General features: G+C 39.2%; 1 protein-coding gene across 1 annotated transcript in view; it reads right to left on the bottom strand.

Annotated features, from left to right (window-relative positions):
• Positions 1–24,384, bottom strand: part of ATP8B4 (ATPase phospholipid transporting 8B4 (putative)) — a 248,531-nt gene that overhangs the window by 151,383 nt on the left and 72,764 nt on the right. Inside the window, exons 4-6 of the mRNA XM_082858644.1 lie at positions 23,900–24,013; positions 20,939–21,037; positions 18,358–18,419 (exon numbers count right to left, since the gene is read on the bottom strand). Coding sequence (XP_082714770.1) covers positions 18,358–18,419; positions 20,939–21,037; positions 23,900–24,013 — 275 coding nt within the window. The remainder of the gene's footprint in view (positions 1–18,357; positions 18,420–20,938; positions 21,038–23,899; positions 24,014–24,384) is intronic.

The following is a 24,384-nucleotide window of genomic DNA, read 5'->3' on the forward strand; positions in this document are numbered from 1 at the left end:
AAATTTTGATTTTTCTGTGTTTTCACATTTTTTATTCATTAATTTTAGTTAAAGATTCACCTCTTCCAGGAAGCCTCTTCTGACCCCTAGACTGGGCTAAGTACCCCCTCTTTAGTACTTCCATATCAGCCCATGAAAACCCCCATCATTGTTCACATTATACTGAAACTACCTACTTGGTTATCTCTCTCCCCACAAAATGAGAATTCATGAAACTAGCAATGGCATTTTAATCATCTTCGGTACACTGAAGATATTCAATATTTAGGGAACTAAGACAGACCTAAACATTCCTCTTTGGCTCAGAACAGCCATATGTCTGGTTTTAATAGTGCTGGGACAATAATTCAAGTGGCCCCAACAAGACTGCCTCTATTGTTGAGCCCTATCCAAGCCAATAGGGTTGGGTGTAAGCAGGAACTGTAACATTCTCCCTACCCCAACCTAGGACATGAACTAGAACTCCCAAAGTAATCCAGTCTACCTGGACCCTGCAGGCCTAGGTAAACCCAGCTTCTGCTGAAGGTCCTAACACATGCACTGCCTCATCCGCTACCCCGTAGATCACAGCTCTGGAAGTCCCTGGAACAGCCGAAGGCTTGGGTCGAGGGTTGGAATATCAAATGGTAGTTCCATTTCTCAAATTTTAGAGGCAAGAGGGATGGTAAAGGCCTTCTAATACAATCCCTTCATTTCTCTCTGGCATTCCTCAAGTCCCAAAGTCTCTAGAATTTTCTGATCCCTGGATCCATCTAGATAATAGATAGATCTGTCTAGAGTAGACTCTGGTTTCCTTTGTTAGAAAGATGAAAACTTTCTGCCAGAAAGTTGCCTTTGAATTACTTTGTGGAAAATACTCTACACTGTGTGCTCCACCCAGCTCCAGGATGAAGTTTTTCTGCTTCAGAGCAATGACAAGATGGCTTCTATGCTTGTCACAGCCCTTTATGCTTTCTAGCTATCGGGGGTTTCAGGCCTTATGGTTTTATTTGTAATCTGCTAATATATATCTAAATATGTATATAACCATCTTTTCTCTGTTGAATTTCTTTCCTAATCACAAGAGCCACTGCTGGGAATTGTATTTTTGACTTGGTTAATTGGGAGATTTTAAGCCAGGGATGGTGGCCAATAATTAGGTATCATTTGAGTAGGACTTACATTAGGTCGACATTATCAGTACCAGGTTTGAAACTGAACATGAACAAATCTGCAGGCCAATTCTAAGTATTTATGCTGGGATATTTTGTATTTATTTGCATAAGCTCTGCTATAATTTCTACCATTTTAGACATCTAATGTTCTAAAATGCTCTCTACTTTAAAAGGCCTATATTGAGTATTGTTTTCTTATTCTCTGTATCTCAATTCCAGTCTTCTTTCTTCCTTACTCCTAGAAGAAGAGTGAGAAAAGTGATATAGAGAAAGGACAAAATTTGGAATGAAGAGAAAAAGAACAAAAACTCTGTAGATATTCACCAATACACAATGAAATGGCATCACTGATAGTCTATATATAAGAAAGAATGACAGCATCTCTGTGCCCTGGCACCCACAAGAATTAAGGCCAAAGGCAAAAAAAAAAACCAAAAAAAGTCTGTGGAACTACTTTCTATAATGAAGTGTCAGGTGAAAAAGAGAAAGCCCAACACAGAAAACAGGACCGATGCTGAGTGTATTTCTCAAAATGGGAAGTGATGTTGTAGCATATGAGTTACCCGAGGGGGAGCAAACAAAGGAAGCCAGGTCCCTTTTTCTATTTATTCTTTTTCTTCCTCTTACTGGAAAATTAGGTTCTATTATTTTTTTAAATATTAACCTATTTCTATCATCCAAGTTTCAGAAGGAAACGTTAAGTGAAAGAAGGCAAATTTCCATTAAAATCATATACCTAATAACTTACATAGCTGTCACCCCAAAACCTATTTCTAATAAAGCAAGTGTTGGCAGAGCTAAATCCTCAAGGGGATTAAATCTGGACGGTCCGGGCCCCGCTGATAGAGGCAGTAAACAGACTATATGGCAGAGGTCAGTAATTTCCAACAGATATCTAATAACCGAGTCTAGAAAGAAGAAAACCTCAGCTCTCCCTTTTTGGCAGAAAGCTTTACTTTTTTACATTTTAAAACTCTTTACAGTTCATATGGTTTCCAGACCTGCTCTCCAGAAGCGAGGGCAGTTTCTTGCCTGGGTCTCTCAGCTCCCCACATGTGATTTTTCAGGCAGCCAGCCAGATGGACATTTGATTTGAAAATTAAGCCTTAAATTTAGCACTGTGAAAGGGGAAAGTATGCCTGAACACAAATGCCTGGCACGGGGCAAGGTAACCAGATAAGGCAAGCTGGGTTAACAGGATTCATTAGCCCGGCGATTCAGAAAGTCCTGCTGGAGGGAAACATCTGCTGCAGACACAGGAAGCCCATCTCCGCACCCCCATCCCAGTGTCTAGGGCTGCCCGGTTTCCCACATTTTTGTTTTTCTGACATGCTACAACCTGGGAGCAGCTGAGAAAGAAACAGTAAGCATTGCTTCAAATACTTCCTTGAGCTCTGCCAATTCAGAAATGAAGCCTAGATGGAGCTAATCCTCTCTCTTTCTTTAAATGTCAGGCACAGTCTCATGCACCTTAAGGTGCAGAGGCATCAGGGAGATTCCAAGTAACAGAGAGCATTTGGATTAAAGATGGGTCTGGTATCCAATGACCCTATAGCAGACATCATCCTCCAGTGGTAAAGACAGCAGACAATGATGTTCACAGAACACGCGATATGTGGACACCTCCTCTTGTCTCATATTAGTTGCAGGGAAGAAGGAGGATAGAGGATACTAAAAAGATATTCTGATCTTGCCTCAAAATGATTTGCTTAATTTAAATGCATTTGGTTCATCCATCACATAATTACTGAGCATCAACTACATGCAGGATGCTGTTCAGTCAGGTGACGGAAATAGAGACTGTCTCAGTCTCCAGTAACTCACGATGGCATGACAGACAGACAAGCACAGCGGGACAACCCCCCTCTCCCACATCTATCCTGGCCCCCTTCCACTGGCTCTTCCTCCACGCAGCAGGCGTGAGCTTCTCCAAAGGCAAATCCTTCCATGTATTCTCTCTGTTCTTAGGAAAAACACTCAAACTCTCAGTGTGGTCTTCAAGGCCCTGCAGGCTCTGACTCTGACCACTTTTCCAGCCTCACCTCACACTGCTTTTCTCTCAGTCTTTGTGCTTCTGCCATTCAGTCCCTCATAATCGCATCCTCCTTCCCTCCACAGGGCCTTTGCACATGCTGCTTCCTCTGTCTGTAATTCTCCTTCTCATCCCATCACCCCACACACTGTCTGATTAACTCCTAGCTGTCATAAGTTCTCAGCTTAAATTTACTACTTCCTCAAAGAACCCATTTCTAAACTTTCTCACCTCTGTCTACTGCCCCCCCCCCCACATACACAAAAAAAACCTTTCTTTAGAATCATAGTCTTTTCCTTAGCAGCACTTGCCTTGGCATGTAATTACACACTACTTAGCGTGACTTCAGTGGTTCCCCTTTATCTGCGGTTTCACTCTCTGCAGTTTCAGTTACTTGCAGCCAACCGCAGTCTGACAACATCAAATGGAAAATTTCAGAAATAATTCGTAAGTTTTAAATTGTGCGCCGTTCTGAGTAGCATGATGAAATCTTGCGCTGTCCTGCTCCATCCCACCTGGGACGTCAACCATCTCTTTGCTCAGTGTATCCCACCCTTTAGTTACTTAAGACCTGACTAGGTTATCAGATCACTGTCAGGGCATCGCAGCGCTTGTGTTCAAGTAGTCTTACTTTACTTAATAATGGCCCCAAAGTGCAAGAGTAGTGATGCTGGCGATTCAGATATTTTCTTACTGTGCCTAATTTATAAACTTTATCATAAGTATGTATGTATAGGAAAAAAACATAGCACATATAGGGTTTGGTACTATCCATGATCACCTGCGGGGGGTGGTCTTGGATAAAGGGAGACTACTGTATTTTATTAAGTCTGCCTTCCCCGCTAGACACTAATCTTCATGGTTGCCGAGACCATGTCTATTGGGGTTCACTGCATTTCTAGTACCTAACACAGTACCTGGCATATAATAATACAGACAAATAAATGAAAGGTAAGAAGACCTTTATGACATTATGTGCTATGATAGAGACAAGCAGAATTTGTGGGAGTGTCTGGTCAGGGCATTAACTCCGGCAACCTTGTGCTCTGAATTGTCTCCTGACACTTTCTGTTACAATTTCTCCCATTTGGAATACAATATACTCATTGTTGGAAGATCCTACTTTTTTAAGTTCCTCTCTTCTTTCCCTAAATCATTCTGTAACTTTCTTGTATCTAACTCTCCTCTTCCACTATCATTTTTTATTACTATTATTTTTATTACCATTGTATCTATCCTTACATTTCCAACCTCCCATTCTGTGTTAATCCTTTTTATCCTATAGAGCCTCTGACTTCCCTTCTTAGGCTCCTTCCTCACCATCACTACAAAGGTGAAGAGGATCAGAGTCACAGTACCTAAGGGCTGGAAGGGACCTTGAAATATCTGGCCCAATGGTACTCAAACTTCAATGTGCATAAGAATCCCATAAGGTGCTAATAGAGTCCTATCCCAGACTCAGAGATTTTGATTCAGGAGGTCTAGTAAAGGCAGTCCTCAGACCTCACTGTTAGAAGCACTAAATGGTCCAGTAATGCTCATGTTGGCCCCTCAGGGGCCACCACCGAGTAAGAGGGCAGCTGAGGACACCTGCTCTGGGGCCTCTTGTATATGTATATGTACTTGTGTATACTGGTATACTTGTATATGTTCTATATATTGGACTTCTATAAAGATTTCTTTTAAAAGTAATCTGCTGATTGGAAAAAGCCTTTAGATTACGGTATCCAACTCCCTTGTTTTACAGATGAGAAAATTGAGGTCCTTGGTCCTTAGTCACACAGCCAATTTAGTGACAAAGCAGGGACCAGACATCAGCTTCCTGACACTAGACTGGTGGGCTTTCCCCAATACCCTCACTGCTGTGCTATCCGGCAGTCCTATAATGAGCAGCATATATATGACAATGGCAGTCGTAGCGGGACCACATTTTACCAAAGTACATAGTTGGAAATATGGGAAAGAGATGAGGGAGACAATGGATTTATGCTAGCTCATCTATTTGTATTTTTCATCCAGCATGTTCTTAGCCTCCATGTGCAATAAACCTATGTGCAATAAACCTAGCTAGTCATCCTTTACGACCAGTACCCTTCCCTAATTCTCTTCTGCTCTCCCTATGCTCTCATCCCTCCATTCAATTAGCTCTTCAATGGATGATCTTTGCTGGGAGCCAATTCTTCCATGAGTTACTCTGACATAATGATATCTCTGCTACTAGCCTCCCAAAACTTGTGTTAGTGTCCTCCCATGTGTGTTCCCCCAGAGCACCTCATGCTGCATTTTATCATGGCACCTACTGCTGTAAAATAATCGTCTGTTTATTGGTCCACCTCTTCCCCTGGACTCCAGGCTCCTTTAGGGAAGGAACATGGGTCTTAATAATCCCTGTATCCATAGTACCTAGCATAGTGGCCGGTACAGCGAAGAGTTACATAAATGTAGGTTTAATGATAGATGGGTGAGTAGTAAATATGAGTCCCTGCCACCACTCTCAAGTCCCCTGTAAAATGTCTACTTCATGTCTCTGATGAAGCCCTGGCATGTGTAGACTGACACACAGAGCAAATTAGATTATCTGAATGAAATACATCTCCTATTGCCAACACAGCCCGTTCGATTTCACTGATGTTCGTGGGTTATCCTCCATGAAGCCCTTTTAATCTCAATTTCATTTCTCACTGCTTCATTTTTCTGCTTTACCCCTGGAACTCCCCCATGCTAGGCTTAACACTGGATATTAGTCAAATTTGAAACCAATAGATGCTTATTTTGAATTAATGCTCACTTTTCTGAAGCTTAGAGAAAGTATACTTTATTGCACATATATTCTCCATTAAAAAATAGTATCAACTTTCTTCACGTCTTCAAAATCTATTCTTTCTCCATCATTAGAGTCCATTCCTTCTGCAATGTTCAGCATCACAATCCCAGTTACACTCTCCCTTTCTTCCTTGTGGAAGTTACCTCTAGTAACTAGTCCACAATGGCACTGCCAGAGTTTTCTTCCCATGTGTTGCTGACAATATCACTCTTACCGCCTCCAAGTTTCCCAGATGCTTCTGAGTCTTTAGATCTAATTTAGAGATCATTATTCTTACTTTCTATTCACACTGCACTCTTTTTTTTTTCTTCCATTATTACACCTCTATTCCTTGTCAAAATTCAAGAGAGAATTTTTTAAGTTCCTGACATGGAATAAGGAACTAGATCTTAGTTTTTGACAATACTGCTCAAGTTTAAAGGTGGTTTAATGTTCCCCTGAATCACAGCTTCAAGGCACCATTTCCACGCAGGCTCCAAAATCCTACTAAGGTTTTCTACCACCTGGCTTTGGTTTATCAACAGAGCCTGCACACCAACAAGAATTTTTGAAAGCTGCACATTCCTAATGAGATGAGTCATTTTGCTCACTCATCTTACCTGTGAGTAAAAACAATGAAATGTGAGAGTATCCTGCAATTCTAGAGATAAACCTATTACATACAATATAGGTATGATGGCATTCTATTGGGGGCAGAAATTACCTTTTATTTAACTCTGCACCCCCAGCACATAACATTCTTCCTGACACATGGTAGGCACTTAATAAATGTCTACTGAGTGAAAAAATGAACAAATGAACAAACATAGAACCTCTGATTAAAAGCTAAAAACCAGTGAGCATTAGTTTCCTAAGTCCACTATAACAGATTACCACAAACTAGGTTTTAAAACAGTAAATCTTTATTCTCTTACAGTTCTACAGGCTGGATTTTGGACTCAAAATTACAGTTCTACAGGCTGGATTTTGGACTCAAAATTACAGTTCTACAGGCTGGATTTTGGACTCAAAATCAAGTTGTGTGCTGAGTGGTGTTCTCCCTAGAGGCTCTAGAGAAGGAACTGTTCCACACCCCTCCCCCAGCTCCTGGTAGCCTCAGGCATCTTGACCTGGGGCTCTATAGCTCCAACCTCTGCATTCACATTATCTTTTTGTCTATGTACCTTCTTCCCTGCTCTTCTCTTATACACTTGTGATTGGATTACCAGGATGATCTCATCTCAAGATCCTTAACTTAATGATATAGGCAAAGACCCTTTTTCCAAATAAGATCACATACACAGGCTCCAGTGGACCTATCTTTTAGGGGGCTGGGGGCACCATTCAAGCCACGACAATAGGGTATAGTATAATATCAATTATTTTTTAAATAAATACTGTGTGGAGGAGTAGAGAGTAATAAGAAGAGGAGAAAACAAAGATACAAAGATGGGAGAGAAAAGGGAGTAATAAAATGCCTTCACAAGTTCACTGTAGTTCATTCTGATCTGTATAATGGAATCAAGAGAAATTTCTGTATTTTCTTTATACTCTTAAATTTTCTTAATTTTCTACCCACAAAAGACAGATAATATACCAATCTAAAATGCATGGGTTGGTCTTGGATTGGAAGAACTAACATTGTGAAAATGACTCTACTACCCAAAGCAATCTACAGATTCAATGCAATCCCTATCAAACTACCAATGGCATTTTTCACAGAACTAGAACCAAAAATTTCACAACTTGTATGGAAACACAAAAGACCCCGAATAGCCAAAGCAATCTTGAGAAAGAAAAACGGAGCTGGAGGAACCACGCTCCTGGACTTCAGACTATAGTACAAAGCTACAGTAATCAAGACAGTATGGTACTGGCACAAACAGAAATATAGATCAAGAGAACAGGATAGAAAGCCCAGAGATAAACCCACACACATATGGTCACCTTATCTTTGATAAAGGAAGCAAGAATATACAATGGAGAAAAGACAGCCTCTTCAATAACTGGTGCTGGGGAAACTGGACAGCTACATGTAAAAGAATGACATTAGAACAGTCCCTAACACCATACACAAAAATAAACTCAAAATGTATTAAAGACCTAAATGTAAGGCCAGACACTATAAAACTATTAGAGGAAAACATAGGCAGAACACTCTATGACATAAATCACAGCAAGATCCTTTTTGACCCACCTCCTAGAGAAAGAGAAATAAAAACAAAAATAAACAGACGGGACCTAATGAAACTTAAAAGCTTTTGCACAGCAAAGCAAATCATAAACAAGCCAAAAAGACAACCCTCAGAATGGGAGAAAATATTTGCAAATGAAGCAACTGACAAATGATTAATCTCAAAAATATACAAGCAGCTCATGCAGCTCAATATCAAAAAAAAAAATCCAATCCAAAAATGGGCAGAAGACCTAAATAGGCATTTCTCCAAAGAAGATATACAGATTGCCAACAAACACATGAAAGGATGCTCAACATCACTAATCACTAGAGAAATGCAAATCAAAACTACAATGAGTTATCACGTCATACCAGTCAGAATGGCCATCATCAAAAAATCTAGAAACAATAAATGCTGGAGAGGGTGTGGAGAAAAGGGAACCCTCTTGCACTGTTGGTGGGAATGTAAATTGATACAGCCACTATGGAGAACAGTATGGAGTTTCCTTAAAAAACTACAAATAGAACTACCATATGACCCAACAATCCCACTACTGGGCATATACCCTGAGAAAACCATAATTCAAAAAGAGTCATGTACCACAATGTTCATTGCACATCAATTTACAATAGCTAGGACATGGGAGCAACCTAAGTGTCCATCAACAGATGAATGGATAAAGAAGATGTGGCACATATATACAATGGAATATTACTCAGCCATAAAAAGAAACAAAATTGACTTATCTGTAGTGAGGTGGATGGACCTAGAGTCTGTCATACAGAGCGAGGTAAGTCAGAAAGAGAAAAACAAATACCGTATGCTAACACATATATATGGAATCTAAAAAAAAAAAATGGTTCTGAAGAACCTAGGGGCAGGACAGGAATAAAGATGCAGACGTAGAGAATGGACTTAGGAATTGAGGACACTGGGAGTGGGAAGGGTAAGCTGGGAAGAAGTGAGAGAGTGGCATGGACACATATACACTACCAAATGTAAAACAGATGGCTAGTGGGAAGCAGCTGCATATCACAGGGAGATCAGCTCGGTGCTTTGTGACCACCTAAGAGGGATGGGATAGGGAGGGTGGGAGGGAGACACAAGAGGGAGGAGATATGGGGATATATGTATATGTATAGCTGATTCACTTTGTTATACAGCAGAAACTAACACACCTTTGTAAAGCAATTATACTCCAATAAAGATGTTAAAAATAAATAAATAAATAAATTAGATGCATGGGAGAAATGAAGCCATTGAGATTATCTCAGGAGATCTGAAGCAAAATGCCCTTGCAGTAGAAATGTGTATCCAATTCATCAGCAGTAAGTAGTTAATTGACAAATGCTGTCGAAACATTTGTTTGGTTTGGTATAGACAACCACTGGGCTCTTACTGAAACCAAATTTACTCAGTATAAGATTATGATCTCTTCCAGCTTTCAGATTTTAAGATCTTAAGAAGGTTTTACATTATTAAAGTTAATGTTCTAAAATCTCCAAGGCCTCTGTGGTTTAGGTTTAGGTTTGTTTTTTCAAAAGAAATTCTAGACCTCTCCCTATGACAACAGAGAAGAGATACATAAACCTATTTTTGAAAAAGAGAATCAAGTTTTAAATGTTACATAGAATGTGGTGTATTTTTAACTTCCATTGTCATCTCAGATAAGTGGGTCCTAGCTCCAGAAAAGCCTGCTATTTTGGTGAGCAGCTGCATGGGTTTGAGTTCACAGCCAAGGCAGAACCAAACTACTCTGATTAATAAAAAGGAGACAAATATGAGGGGCCCCAGATACTGAGAGGAGACTGGAGACAGCTGTACTGAGCACTGAATGGGGAAAGGAGAGATGATACAGGCCAGCAGCAGAGAAAGAGAACTTTGGGGAAGAAAAATGTCAAAATGGGATTTCATATTGTTTGCTATGGAGTTTGTGAAATAAACTTCCTCATTTATATCCCCCACAAAGTCTTCATTCAACTCTACCTTGCTCCCTAATGCTTTCACCTGGGGGGCTCTTCAAGGGAGCTTTAAGAGGAGAAAAAGAGAGCCACTAACATCTGGGTTATATAAACTTTAAAAAGAAATTAGGAGATGCCACTGGAAAAAAAACCCATGTGCAGAGTTTTGAAAGTACTATAATTTCCTGTTATTTCAAGATGCACCTCATTTGGGGAAATAGTCACCATTTAGAAATTCAACACAAAAAATTGTATTCATGCAATGTAATAATTGATTACAATGGAAAATCACTTATAAGAACTACAGCAATGTCACGGCTCACATACAGAAACCAGCGCATTGGCAAATGGACGCTTCCATTTGCAAAGCTGACATGCAGAATCGCCCAAGAAATGATCAGTCCAAGACTTAAGAAACTGAAAATAATTTATCGGGGGTGAAAGTATTTTTGAAACACTTTTACTCTGAGTTAGCACTGTGAGCTAAAAATTAAATCAATTTTAAACCATTTGCACTGAGTCCAAAACGTACTGAGGCTACTCCCATTAGTTTACTTTTGAATTCATTGTCATTTAAGCCCATAATAGTGTGTTTTATTAACACTGTTTAAAAAAAGAAGAATCAATATTTTTCACCTCAAATTTTCCTTTCAAATATGCAGATTTCTTCATATAGACCCTGAAGAGCTGTCCCCTAGACCCAATGGTACCATCATAACATAAATTATTTACATGGGCTGGAGGTAAAAAAAAAAATTGAGTTGGTGCTCTGCCTTGTGTTTAACCACAGAAGTCTCCACTCCCCCTGCAAGTCCACAGGCCCTGATGAAGATGAAATAACTCGAAGCAGGGTTCATCTGTTCTCCCATGTAATCAATAGAATTCCAGAACCTTGCACGTTCCCACTCCCCCACTTACAAGAAGCACACAGACACACTAAATACGTGTCAGCTGCAGATTCATTAAGTTCAATGACCTTGGGCATTTTTTTGTTGAGGGAGCTCAAGGACAAAAAGAGCATCTTTAATAAGAATAATAAGCCACTGTTACCCAAGACCAACATTTGGGATCAAATCCAATACAGGGGGATAACATCCATGAATTACTCCTCTCCTGAGTAAGTTATTGCCAAGAATTCAACAGCAAATGATAGAGCTTTTGAGCACAGGTCTACATACCTCTAATCTGGGAGGACAAAGAGGATGGGAAGAGTTCCTTCCGAGCTGCCTGAAAGGATCTGCTAGCCACACTTCTGAATCTCTGCCCAAATTTACTCAGGGAATTCTGCAAACCAAAACTGATGCAGATACTTCACAGATGAGTGCAATATAGCTAGTAATTGCAGTATAAAACTTACAGTCAAACTGTTTCAAATTATTGATGTTTGGGGATTTACATGTGTCACTAATACATTTTTTAAAGCAGAACATTTTGGGGTTTTTTTCATATTGTGCTATGATTAAGAAAAGATAAACTTGAAACTTGCTGGTTGGTGGTCTGACATGAAACCCTTGTCTCTGGAAACTCCCACGTGTGACGGAAGTGAAACCTTTCATGCTTTAGTCAATATGCCCAACCTGTTCCTGCTCACTCTTAAACCTTCCGATAAAAGTTGCTATCAGTAGACTGAGTAATAATGCTTCAAGTTCCAATTACTTAATATAGGAAATAACAGGTTCAATGTAATCATTCTCAGTGGATTTTGTAAATATATCACAAAAACCCAGTCTTATGGAAAAGGGTAACTATCAATTTAGAAAGATGAAGAAACTATACTTTAAAATTAGAAACAGACTAAATATCAAGCAATAGGGAAATGGTTATGTGAATTATAAGACATGAACTCAAAGGAATGCAGCCCTTAAAAATTAGGTATATAAAGGCAATAGAAAAAGATTTGTAAAACGGTAATGATATGATGTGAAGTAAAAATGGAAGGCAGGAATTCCCTGGCGGTCCAGTGGTTAAGACTTGGTGCTTTCACTGCTGAGGGCCCGGGGTTTGATCCCTGGTCAGGGAACTAAGATCCCACGAGCCGTGTGGTGCAGCCAAAAAACAAAAAGTAAAAAGAGAAGGATACAAACATATACACACAATTATTAGAAACCTTGGCATAGAAAAAAAAGACAGAAAGGAAATGTAAGAAAATAGTAATAATTACTTTTGGATAATGGAAGCATGAATGTTATTTTCTTCCTTCTACTTTTTCCTATTTTCCAAATTTCTCTTAATGAACATATGCTATTTTTATAATGGAAAAAAACCCTACATACTAAAGAAAAAAAATGAAATGAAATTTTCTATAGTAATATCCAGTGGGAGTTATCACTTAAACCAGAAAAGTTGATTAAACAAAGAGAAAATTTGCACCTACTGAAATAATATATTTGTTTGCATAATTATGCAGCATCTAGGAATACCAGACTTGAAGAGTACAGACAATATTCTGCAGGAAAGAAAGCCCTTGTCTCTCCCTATAAATACTCACAGTTTCCAAATGAGAAATGATTGAAGAAGATTGATGGGAAGAGTTCTGTGAAAGAACCTGGGAGATTTAAGCCAAGTGTACCAAAGCTCAGGAAAGTATAAAGTGGAATTTGTTACACAAAAAGCTGATGGGCAAGAGCAGTTTGAAATCCAGAGAAGGCGGGAAAACATCCCGCCTGAAAGAGGGACAACTGCACCAGAGCATCTGAGCTCAGATTGTTCTAATGCACAAGTGTAAGTTCAGAAGATGTTAGGGAAGTAAAAACTACTAAGAAAAAGTAACACTGACTTTATTTGTTCATAGTGACAAAAGCCACTATGCCAACAGCCAGCAAGATCAAACAGAGAATCCTAAACTGAGAATCCAGAGGCCAGGCTTATAGCATAGAGCTCATTTTCTTCTCGGCTCAGTTCTCTCACCTGTAACTAACAGCAGTGCCATCCAATAGAAATAGAAGGTCAGCCACAAATGCCGACCACAAAGGTCATCTTAAATGTAAAATAGCTAGCTAGTGGGAAGCAGCTGCATAGCACAGGGAGATCAGCTCAGTGCTTTATCCCAGAGGGGTGGGATAGGGAAGGTGGGAGGGAGACACAAGTGGGAGGATATATAGGGATGTATGTATATGTATAGCTGATTCACTTTGTTATACAGTAGAAACTCACACACCACTGTAAAGCAATTATACTCCAATAAAGATGTTAAAAAATAAATAAATTTTCTGGTAGCCACATTTAAACAAGTTTTTCAAAAGGTAAATTTAATAATATGTTTGACTTAACCCAATGTATACAAAATACTATAATTTCAAAATGGAATCAATATAAAACAAATTATTAATGACATATCTTACATACTCTTTTTGGTACTATGCCATCAAAATCTGGTATATACTATATACTTAATAACACATCTGAACTTGGACCAGCCTCATTTCAAGTACTCAAGAGCCTCATGAGACTAACGGCTACCTAGCTGGGTAGCAGAAGACCTCCACACTCCTTCCCTTGTCCCAAATCCATACGACTAGAAATGCTGATGGGACAGAACAAAAATTGGAAGTTGCACAAATACATGAAAGTCAGAAAATGATTCAGAGTTGAGGACAACACATGTAATGGGGAAAGAAATAAAAGATGAAAATGAGAAAAATTAAAATCTGAATTTCTGAAGGAAAGAAAAATATGGCAAAATAATTATTGATTGGCCATGTGTTTGACTAAAAATGTGAGCCTTACTACAAAAAAAATGTAAATCGGCATTACAGAATTATTCCTTTGTGAGGATTTATGTGAAAAACTATGCTTATCATTTTAAAAAATTAATGGAATTCCTTCCCTTGGATGTCTTTTAAAATTTGAGAGATACATGCATAGAGATACAAGTGTAGGTAAAGAGATGGCCTTGACTAGAGGTTCTCGATTGTGTCTGCATAGTAGAATCATCTTGGAAACTTTATAAAACACCAGAGCCCTCCCCTCGCTTACTTGCTCTGGGCATGGCTGGGGCACAGATACAATGGGCAGCCCACGTTGAGGAGTGTCATATGGGATGACCTCTGCGGGAACTTTCAGACTCCCTCTCACTGCCCCTCACCTGCCCAGGTGCTCTCATGGTGGCCAGTGGCCCAGGATGTTAGCATAACCTGAGAAACCCTCAAGAGAAACACTAAGTATCTCCTGGTACGTTTTCCACAGGTTCAGTCAGCAGACGGCACTCATAGCCTGGGGGAGAGTGTGCACTTCCTATACAGCAGGCACAGTAATTTCTAGAAATTGGAATTGTTCGCTTCTACTTAGTTTTAAAACTTAAGTCACCAAAAGATTTTATCAAAGGCTAATTCAACACCTATTTCTTAAGCACTTTCGCATATTTAACAGATTGTAGATACAGAAGATTGGTCCTGACTGGAAAGGAATATAAGTAACAAAACCTTGAAAAGGAAGGCTATAAAGGGAGAGTTTTGTCTCTCTACTTATTGTGTGGCTTAAGTTTACATTGTTCATTCGCTTGCACAATGCTAAGAACATAGATGAATAATGCTCCAGGCACTAAAAGTGAGGATATATACATTTATTCACATAAATATTACATTTAGATAAAAATATATACATATATTATGTTTCTATTTCTATAATTGTGTACAAAGCCCTTCAAATGCAAAATAAATAAAGAAGAAGTGGTCAGACCACAAAGTCTACATTTACACATCACAACACAAGTAGGTAAAAGGCTAATTTAGGTTCTTACTTGCCATGGAACTCTGGACAAGTCATTCCTTTTCTAGGCCTTAATCTCTCCATCTCTAAAAAGAGGCACTAGCACCTACACCCTGGGGTTTTATGAGAGTTAAATGTGGAAGCACTGGAGCCCACGCATGGTAGTTGCTGAATAAACATGTGTTGAATCTGAATGTAAATGCCATGTTCCTTGCTTCTGAGCGCAGGAGAAGGGAGACCTGAAGGCCAGAATGACAACTAATTGCCCAGAGTAGCACATCGATCACTTACACAGACCAGGTTTCCTGACTGGTGCTTTCATCGTACCCCCTTTCCCTCAGGAATCTCCTCCCCGAAGCTGACCATGCCTCCCCTCCCTCCAGGACAAGCCAGTGAAGGCTCCTGCCCTAGCATGAACCTCAAGTCCAGAAGCCCTCTGCCAGAGAACACAGGGAAGCCACAGTACTTAGCAGTGCCCACCCCAGTGTGATACCCACATCCAGCAACATCTGGATGCCTCTGATCCCCTCCAGGCTTTTTACTTTATCTGTGCATCATGACCCATTGGTGTCTAGCATAGACCCAAAAGCACTTTCCTAACATTTTCCATTAACATTGCCATGGGATTAAGTATGCATTAACTACTGTCTTAGATCAACTTCCCTAAAAGCAGATCCTGAGATGAGGATTCATATGTAAAGGGTTCTTTAGGAAATCACTTCTGGGAGAAACTGGTAAGGAAGATGAGAAGCAACACATGGAAGGGGAAGAAGCCATGCGAGGGTATGACTGCAGGCAAAGTCCCATCCTCAGCCTGATCTCAACAGGCACTTGGGGTGCTAACTGCACCTCAGAGCTTGTCCAACTTGAGGCAGGGGTGCTGCTCTTTCTTACTCCTGCACCAATCGGTCATTGGTTCCAATAGCCCAAGGACAGTGCTCTGAAGAAAGTAGCAAATAATGCAGACAGGAGCTGAGGGTGAGCACAGGAAGACAGAGCGCTGAGAGCATCCTCTATGACCACCAGCTCCAAAAGAGGACTCAGGGCTCCCTGGGCTATCTCAAATCTAAGCCCATTTGATTTCTCCAACTTCTCAAATTCCAAGAAGTGAAAAGCCAGTCTCCATAGCCTGAGAACATTCTGCGAAGACCACAACCCCAACCACTGGAATTGGCTAATAATGGGACTCAGCAAAATTTTACAGATCAAGTTCCTCTGGTAGATTGCCCTCTCAGCAAGAATACTTGTTACTGCTCAGTTTGAAAATTCCATAGACACTGTGCTAGGCTCAAGGGACACAGACATGATCAAGAGAGATGCCCTAAAGGAGCTCACAGTAGAAGGTAATCTTACAAATGGAAAATCTTGTGTGATTTTTAACCGAATCCCATTTTTAACCGAATGGAGAATACTCCATTCTCAATGATGTGCTTCTACCTTCAACATCACAGGATCAGCAACAATACTTTTCAAAACATCACCCCATATCAAATTACAAAGAGATGTTACCTCATAAGGAATAGACAAGAAGCTAAATGAAGCCACAAGAAAGTAAGACCAATGTTACTTCTAATTATAATGACAATGATAGCTAGCATGTGTGGGACACATACAATCATCCAGTTTCTGAATATCTAAGTTACTGGATACTCCCATGGCCTCCAGGTAGAGGTGTCAATATCTATCACTGCCCAAATATTGTCACAAAATTTAACTGGTAATTTGAGAGACATTAAAAGATATGCTCAGGCTATTAGTTCAAATTCATTATGTAATTGTACATATTTTTAACATACTTCATGAGAGATGATACTTCAAAGTAATGAGACTGATTATCAAATGTTCCTTGGGGAATTAGTCAGATCATATTGTCAGATGTAATTCCCAGTCAGAACTGCAAAGCTTGAGAAAATCAGGATAGGCAACAGTCCAGCTCAAAGTCACACACTACATTAGCTTACAAAGAGTCACCACTTCTCAAGAACTTGCTCAAGACCATAGAATTATTCAGGGTCAGGACTAAACTCAAGTCTCCCTGAGCGCAAAACCCATACTTTTAAACACCATGCTATAGTGGCAACAATTCAAAACCTGCTGACATTGGAAATGAACCACATGGTTCCAGGCATCTTTATGGCTTATCCATGTCACGTCAAGATCACACTTTCAGAGGCTGTGTTTCTACAACTGTGGTTTTAGATTAAGATCATTTTTTTCCACTGTGCATTTAATGCCATTTTCTAAAATAATCCAATAAAGGAAAACTATATGTATTCATTATATTATTAATAATCAGTCAATGTTTTAGTTGCAGAAGGAGATTAATTACTTTAATCCTACCAGTTATTGTCTAGACTACCTAGCCCCTCTTGATATCCATTTCTTGGAATTTTCCATCTCATGTGACTAATATGTTTTATGATATTCCCTTTAAAAATTACATTCTTCACAGTATCCAAATGCTTCAAAATCATCAGCAGATGTGATTGACTGCCAGATTAAAGTACAATGTTACAAATTTACTTTGTCACATGTTAAAAAAAAGGGACAAAGAAAGAGGCTAAGAAACATGGAATGAAGGTTTGAAATTTCCCTTTTTGTTAAGTTTTCTGGAGGTGTTTTTGCTGTTGTTTGTGTATAAATACACATTTTAAACCATTTCAGATTCAAGAACCATTCCCGTGTACATTTCTTTATAGATGGATGAATTTAACAGCAATTCAAGATCTGTGTTATGGTGGATAATTCATTCTAAACTCAACTATCAAGTTAATAAAAAATGCTTATCACTATCACTTGATATGTGTTGAAGTCTCTCTAGCAATATTCCCAGAAATTACCAAAGCAAATAATTCAAATACATTAAACATCTGCTACAAACATCACATGTGTGCCAGTTCTAAATAGTATTAGATCTAGAAATGAAAAGTAACAATAATATGTCTGTGTTCCACAAAGGAAACTCCAAAGGAATTTGAAGTAAAAGTTGAGTGCGTAGCACAAACATTTGCTGAACTTAAAAAAGAGCCATGAAGATACAAAGGACTTACACTGTAATTTGTAATAAGTTAAAGGGGGAGGGGCTTCCCCGGTGGTGCAGTGGTTAAGAATCTGCCTGCCAATGCAGGGGACACAGGTTTGATCCCTGGCCCGGGAAGATCCCACATGCCGCGGCGCAACTAAGGCATGCGCCACAACTACTGAGCCTGCGCTCTACAGCCTGTGAGCCACAACTACTGAAGCCCATGCGCCTAGAGCCCCTGTTCCGCAACAAGAGAAGTCATGACAATGAGAAGCCTGTGCACGGTAACTAAGAGTAGCCCCTGCTCGCTGCAACTAGAGAAAGCCCGCACACAGCAACAAAGACCCAACACAGCCAAAAATAAAAGCAAATAAATAAATTTTAAAAAAAAGTTAAAGGGGGAAAGAAACATATATTCAATTAAATGAGAAAGCCACCAATTGTCAAGACCTGTTTTGTGACCAGACATCTTAAAAATAGCATAAAGAATATATTTCTTACTTGCTGTCAATGAGCACTTCAGATTGCCGATTATTCACTTGATTATCACTCTTGTGGCGAAACTGAAAATCAATGTGTTTGTGAAAAAACATATTAAATCATACTTTTTCAGCACAAATAGTGACACTGAAAATACTTTGAGTTCATCTGCTTGGACAATATCACCATCAGTCTAAAATGAGCATGACTTATGCTTACCTTGGACCCAGCTCCACATGCTCTAAATCTGAATCAAGACCCTTCCCACTAAACTTCATTCTAGGTGTCACCAATGCAACAAGTCTAGCCACATGCTCTTCCAATTCCCACACATTTATAGTTGCTTTGAAGAAGACAATGTGCCCTTTACTCTGCCACACAGTTCCAGAGAAAACCATACATTAATTTTGATGTCTTTAACAAGGAATGGGGCTTCCATTTCTCTCACATATGTGCTCAATACTTTACTGGAACATCATTCATTCTGTTTTATGGATTTCTTTGAAGTCAAGCAATTACTTGTAACAACATGTATTCTTGTTCTCCAGAAATTCTAATTGTTAACAGTGATCTTATGAAATACTGAGCATTTAAAACAAAAATCAGAATACAATACTGAACCACATTTGGTGTGGATTTATGTTTTTATGCCCAAGTGATCCTATTTCTTATATTGTATTCCAGTAATGAAAATATCTTATATTGCTTAGAAGAATCCACATATTATGAGCCTTCTACTAAACTCACAAATTAGCAGCCATTCAGATAAGGCTTTCTACATGAGCTGCCAAGACCAGATAGTAATAGGCTAAAGTAGAGATAAGATGTTATTTCAATCAATTAGCTAAATGCACAGATGAACAGGAGATAAGAAATTTTGATTTTATATATTATAATCATCAGGATTATGACTTTTTCCTTTAAAAAAAAGCTCATAATATTGTATCAATATCACAATATATAGATTGCTTTCATTAGCCCTTCCCTTTTTCAACGTCCTTCCCAAATTCATCCCAATCTTTCTATTAGACTGTGCTCAGTGCCTACAATTACGCTGAGTGCCAGGTATAAGTCAATGAATATTACTAGGGAAATAAATATACTTAGCATTGGTTAACATGAAAAGAGTTTATAGTACTGGTAGAGGAGTAAGTTAAGCTAGCCCATCATTGGCATGCAACCTTCTTTCCACCAACACTGCCATAGACGGGAACATCATTTTGACAGAATATATAATTTGACAGGGGTGGATAGTCTCTGCTCCTCCATACCTACACCCTGTCCTCCTATACTCTGCCCTGTGCCAGGGGAAGCTGACCTATTTAATCCTTGCCCTTTGGCTATTGATCGGGCGTGGCCAATAGGTGGTACTGACAGAAACTCATGGGGCCAGAGGAGAGGAAAATGGGGTATGTATTCCTGGCTTCTTTTGAGCTGAGTCAGCAGTGGCCACTTCCTCTACAGGTAGCCCTCAGCTACAGCTCCAGGTCCAGCAATTGCTTCCTCCTTTTGCTCCTTCAGGTCTAGAAGTAGCATTGCCACCTATGTTGTTGCTACCCTATGTGCTTTTTCTCACAACCCTTTAAGTAGTCCCTTCATTATTAATCTTTCTCCAATCTACCCCCGTTCCAAGGTGACATGTCTTTCCTGCCAAGACCCTGATTCACCGGCCCATACTATCACAAAAGTAAAAGCATATTCAAGCATTAACTGCAGAAGACACAAAAAGAGACTTAGTATTTAGTCACGTCTGCATCTAACCTGAAAATAGTCCCCTAAATTGACTAGCTGGCATCACAGAAAAGGACCAAGCAGTTTACCACCTAAAAGCTGAGGGGCCCACTCTCTGGGCCTCAGGATGCTCAGGCTTTGCCAAGGGGTCTTGGGATTGGCACAGATGGAGTCTGGAAGGACTAGAAACAGTAATCCCACGTATGAGTTCAGAGGAGATATAAATCTGTCAGTCACTGGCAAATAGAGAGCTATTGAGGCTAGGGTACACGCAATCACCTAGGAGCTTGTCTGGATTTAGAATGTTTGGTTTGCCCAAGGCTTTGTTTTAAATCTTTGAATTTGAATGACCTTTGGATTATGGAGACTTCAAAATTCTCTGCTGTCTTATACCTTAATTATTTACATTAGTTGCCCGACTTTTGAAGTTATTTGATATTGTAATTTCTGGTATAATGAGCAGAGGATGTGAGAATGCCTAATATCTACCAACTCCAAAAACTTAGACAAAGACTAGAGATATAGGATAAATAATACTTCACTAGGTGGAAGCAGGTTTGTGATCCAATTCTGGTCTTACCACTAATTGGTTGTATGTTCATTAGAAAATCTTTAGTTCCTTACAGGCTTTAGTTTCCTCAAGTATAAAATGAGGGTGTGAGTCTAGTTATTGAAGCCCCCTTGCTATTACCATAAACAGGCTCTGGCTCTATGACGTCTATTTTAAACATCAAATAAGTAACCACAGAGTTTCTTATGGTATTTACCAAAAGAGTTTCATTCAAAAATTTCAAATGGATCTCTATTTTCTCCTTCTGAGAGGTCACAATTGAAACTGAAACCTTAGGAATGCTCAAAAGCAAATACTTACATAATCATCTGTGGCATCTTTGACAGCTGTCATAGTTACCACCAGGACCAAAGGTACAATGGTGGTAAACCAGGTCAAGGAGGAAATTTCTGGAATCAGCTGAAACAAATATTTCAAGTAGTTTAGGGCTTTTAAATTTCATAAAGATAGCTTTCAATTTTTGTCAATTTTATGACTTGACAGAAATTAATGAAATGATATTCAGATATTTGTACAAATATGGAACAGCTTTTCAATAATTTAAGTGTTTGCACTCAGGTATAAGACACATAGAATAGACGTATCATTGAAACAATTTTCAGACTGCCTGACAAAAATTAAATTTTTACAGCAAGTTGAGAAGCTTCTTGAAATCTTTCACAAATGATGATCTTTCTCTAGGATGATAAATGTCACCTATCTTTTCTCAGCTTCTCATTTCAACTTTTCACAGTTTTACCAATTCCCAAAGAGAGAATCTTTTTTTTTTTTTTTGCGGTATGCAGGCCTCTCACTGTTGTGGCCTCTCCCGTTGCAGAGCACAGGCTCCGGACGCGCAGGCCCAGCGGCCATGGCTCACGGGCCCAGCCGCTCCGCAGCACGTGGGATCTTCCCGGACCGGGGCACGAAGCTGTGTCCCCTGCATCGGCAGGCGGACTCTCAACCACTGCGCCACCAGGGAAGCCCAAGAGAGAATCTTTGAGCACCTACCTTGCACCAGACACTGTGCCAAGTACTTTTAGATATTATGTCATTCGATCCTCAGAGAAGTTTTTTGAGTTAGATTCTGTACCAGAGGTGTTTTGCACAAACCCAGAGTGCTTACATTCCATGTAAATAGCACCCTGAGTGCACAGCATAGAATACACTGTGAATGGCAGCCTGAAGTCAGGAAATGCCACGGCCCTGGGTATCATATTCCCATTTTATTAAAAAAAAGTATCTGAGAAGTCAAACAACTAAGCCAAGAACATACACTGCTAAAACTTGAACCTAGGTCTATTTAACTCCAAAGCTTGGACCTGTACCTGTAAAGCCACCCATCTGAGAGAGACATAGTGACAGTTGACATGACTCCCTTACAAAGGTAGTTTTCAAGTGGGGCTCATTTTGGAGCTACGTCACGGCCATCAGGCGGGGAAGGATGGGTGGAGATGGTCAGTGTGTGGCAATCAGGCCCCATCGAAACAGCACTACAACAAATTTATTGTAGTGCTGTTTTATGTAATTTTATGTAATAACTTCCAAATAAAATTTAAAAAAAAAAACAAACCTCAAAAGCCTCTGAAGTACCAACAAAAATATTAGGCTGGGTGGCAGAAAAGCTGGATTCTAGTCTGAGTTCTATCATTAACTCATGGTAAAACCCTTACACCTCACTTAACTTCTCCAAGTTTCATTTATTCACCAATAAAAGAAAGGAGGTTGTACTGAACCATCCCAAAGATCCCTTCCAGATATAAAACTATCTGAACAAGAGCCTTTGGCCATAAATAAGAAACCCATTAGAGAAATGAGCTCAAAATTTTAGAACAGTGTAAAGGGTTCTATGAGGAAACCGAAATTCATGGGGGAAAAAGGAAGTCTCCTCAAAAATTGTAAGGTATATTTTCACTGTTTTTTTTTTTCTTGTTCAGCATCCAGTTCTTCTCAACTCTACCCTTAATTCTTAAAGAACTACCCCACCCCTCTACTTGTAATTTTGTACATGTAATTTTGGTGGACTGATTCCATCCAGCTGGCTCCTAGGCTTTGGCATGTGATCTAGGTCAAGGCAATTCCTGAGCCACAGTGATTGATTTAGGATAGGAAGGTAACAGCATGGTCCAATTACAACTAATCCCAAGACTTGCTGGAGCAACAGAAAAAGTGATTCATTCTCATTCTCTCTCTCCCTCTCCCTCTTTACTCTTCCCCCTCCCTCTTCCTCTCTCCCCTTCTCCCCCTGTGCCTCTGCCTCCCTTTTACGTGGGAGTTGAAGCTAGGAGAATAAAAGTCTAAAGTTTTCAAGAATCACCAAGTAGAGAGGGCCTGTAAAGTAAACATGGAGGAAATAGAAAAAGAGAAGTTACATCCTGTTAAAATAGTTTGCCCATGAATTGTCATACATAAAATACATTAAGTGAATTTAGATGTCTACCACTTACAACCAAAAGATTCTTAACAGTTATTCTACTGAATAAGTAGTTATTCAATTAAAGAAAAAATAGTACTCAAGGTATAATCCAGATTGTACATATCTAGTCCATCTTCTTATTTTCTATAATTAACACATAGCCCAGTACATGCTGAATCTACCAGTTTGATCTGATTAAATCACTCTAAAGTAAATACTAGGTAAATAACTGTCTAACATGAGCTGTTTATATGTATGTAAATTCTTTGATTTATGCCTTTTCTTCCTAAAATATCAATAAAAGCTGAAATTTCATTTCGGTTCAAATTTTAGTCAAATGGGAAGAAAAAGAAAGGTTTCTAACTACCAATTAACCACTCAAAACTATCAGAAATAGTCACAGTGAAATAACATATAGCACACATCATTTATTATATATATATATATAAAATACATCATTGTTCTTAGATGCAAATGAAATTTGCCAAATTAAGTTCCACAAAGTACTACTCAGCTAGACTCTTTGCTTCAACTCTCTCAATACCCATACTGTGAATGTGATAGGGAGATAAAGAAAGGAAGGAGGCTATGAACAGTAACTATTAGGCTCTGGTTTGGTTCAAATAAAGTACAAGGCAGCATTTTAAAATGACCTCAGTGTTTAAAATGATGAATGTACTAGTTTTTACCCATTCCTAGCCCTCCCACCGTTGTGAAGAGAAACAGCAATAATAACTAAATAATTAAAAATCTGATAAAGCTGATTTTCTCTAAGCATGAACATTTAGCTAAGTAAAATAACTTATTTTTTCAAGTTATATGAATATTTTAAACAAACAGATGATGAAATACAACCTAAACATTACCTGTAAAATCAGAAGGAAAAGGAAATACACATTTGCCACTCTTTGAAACTGTTCAAATAAATTAATGGGCAAGAAGGTGAGAATGTTGTACTTGCATGTGTGGATACGATTATCCTGAAAAAGAAACAGCATCACATTAGTTTGGGGCAAAGCATTGCTCATTATCAAATAGCTCTAAACTTACAAGACTGAGCATGAGTTATGCCAGAGCAAGAAAGATAAGCCAACTATCTAGGAAATTTCAAACTCTGTGTGGGCCAAGGGTTTCATTTTTCCCAAGATGACATGCTCCTGATACTAGGTGCAATTACTGTTCAACTCCATAAAATCACCCATGACTAAAAAATTTATCAAGTGCAAAAGTCTGCCCCTGACTTTTTTTATTCTTATGTTTCATTCATTTGGCAGCGATTTCTTGAGAACCTACTGTATGCAGACACTGAGCTCATGCTGGGTCTCGTGAGGTAAGAAGGAACTTTAAGGAT

Source organism: Leucopleurus acutus (genome assembly GCF_964270905.1).
Source record: "Leucopleurus acutus genome assembly, chromosome: 1".
Lineage (NCBI taxonomy): Eukaryota > Metazoa > Chordata > Mammalia > Artiodactyla > Delphinidae > Leucopleurus > Leucopleurus acutus.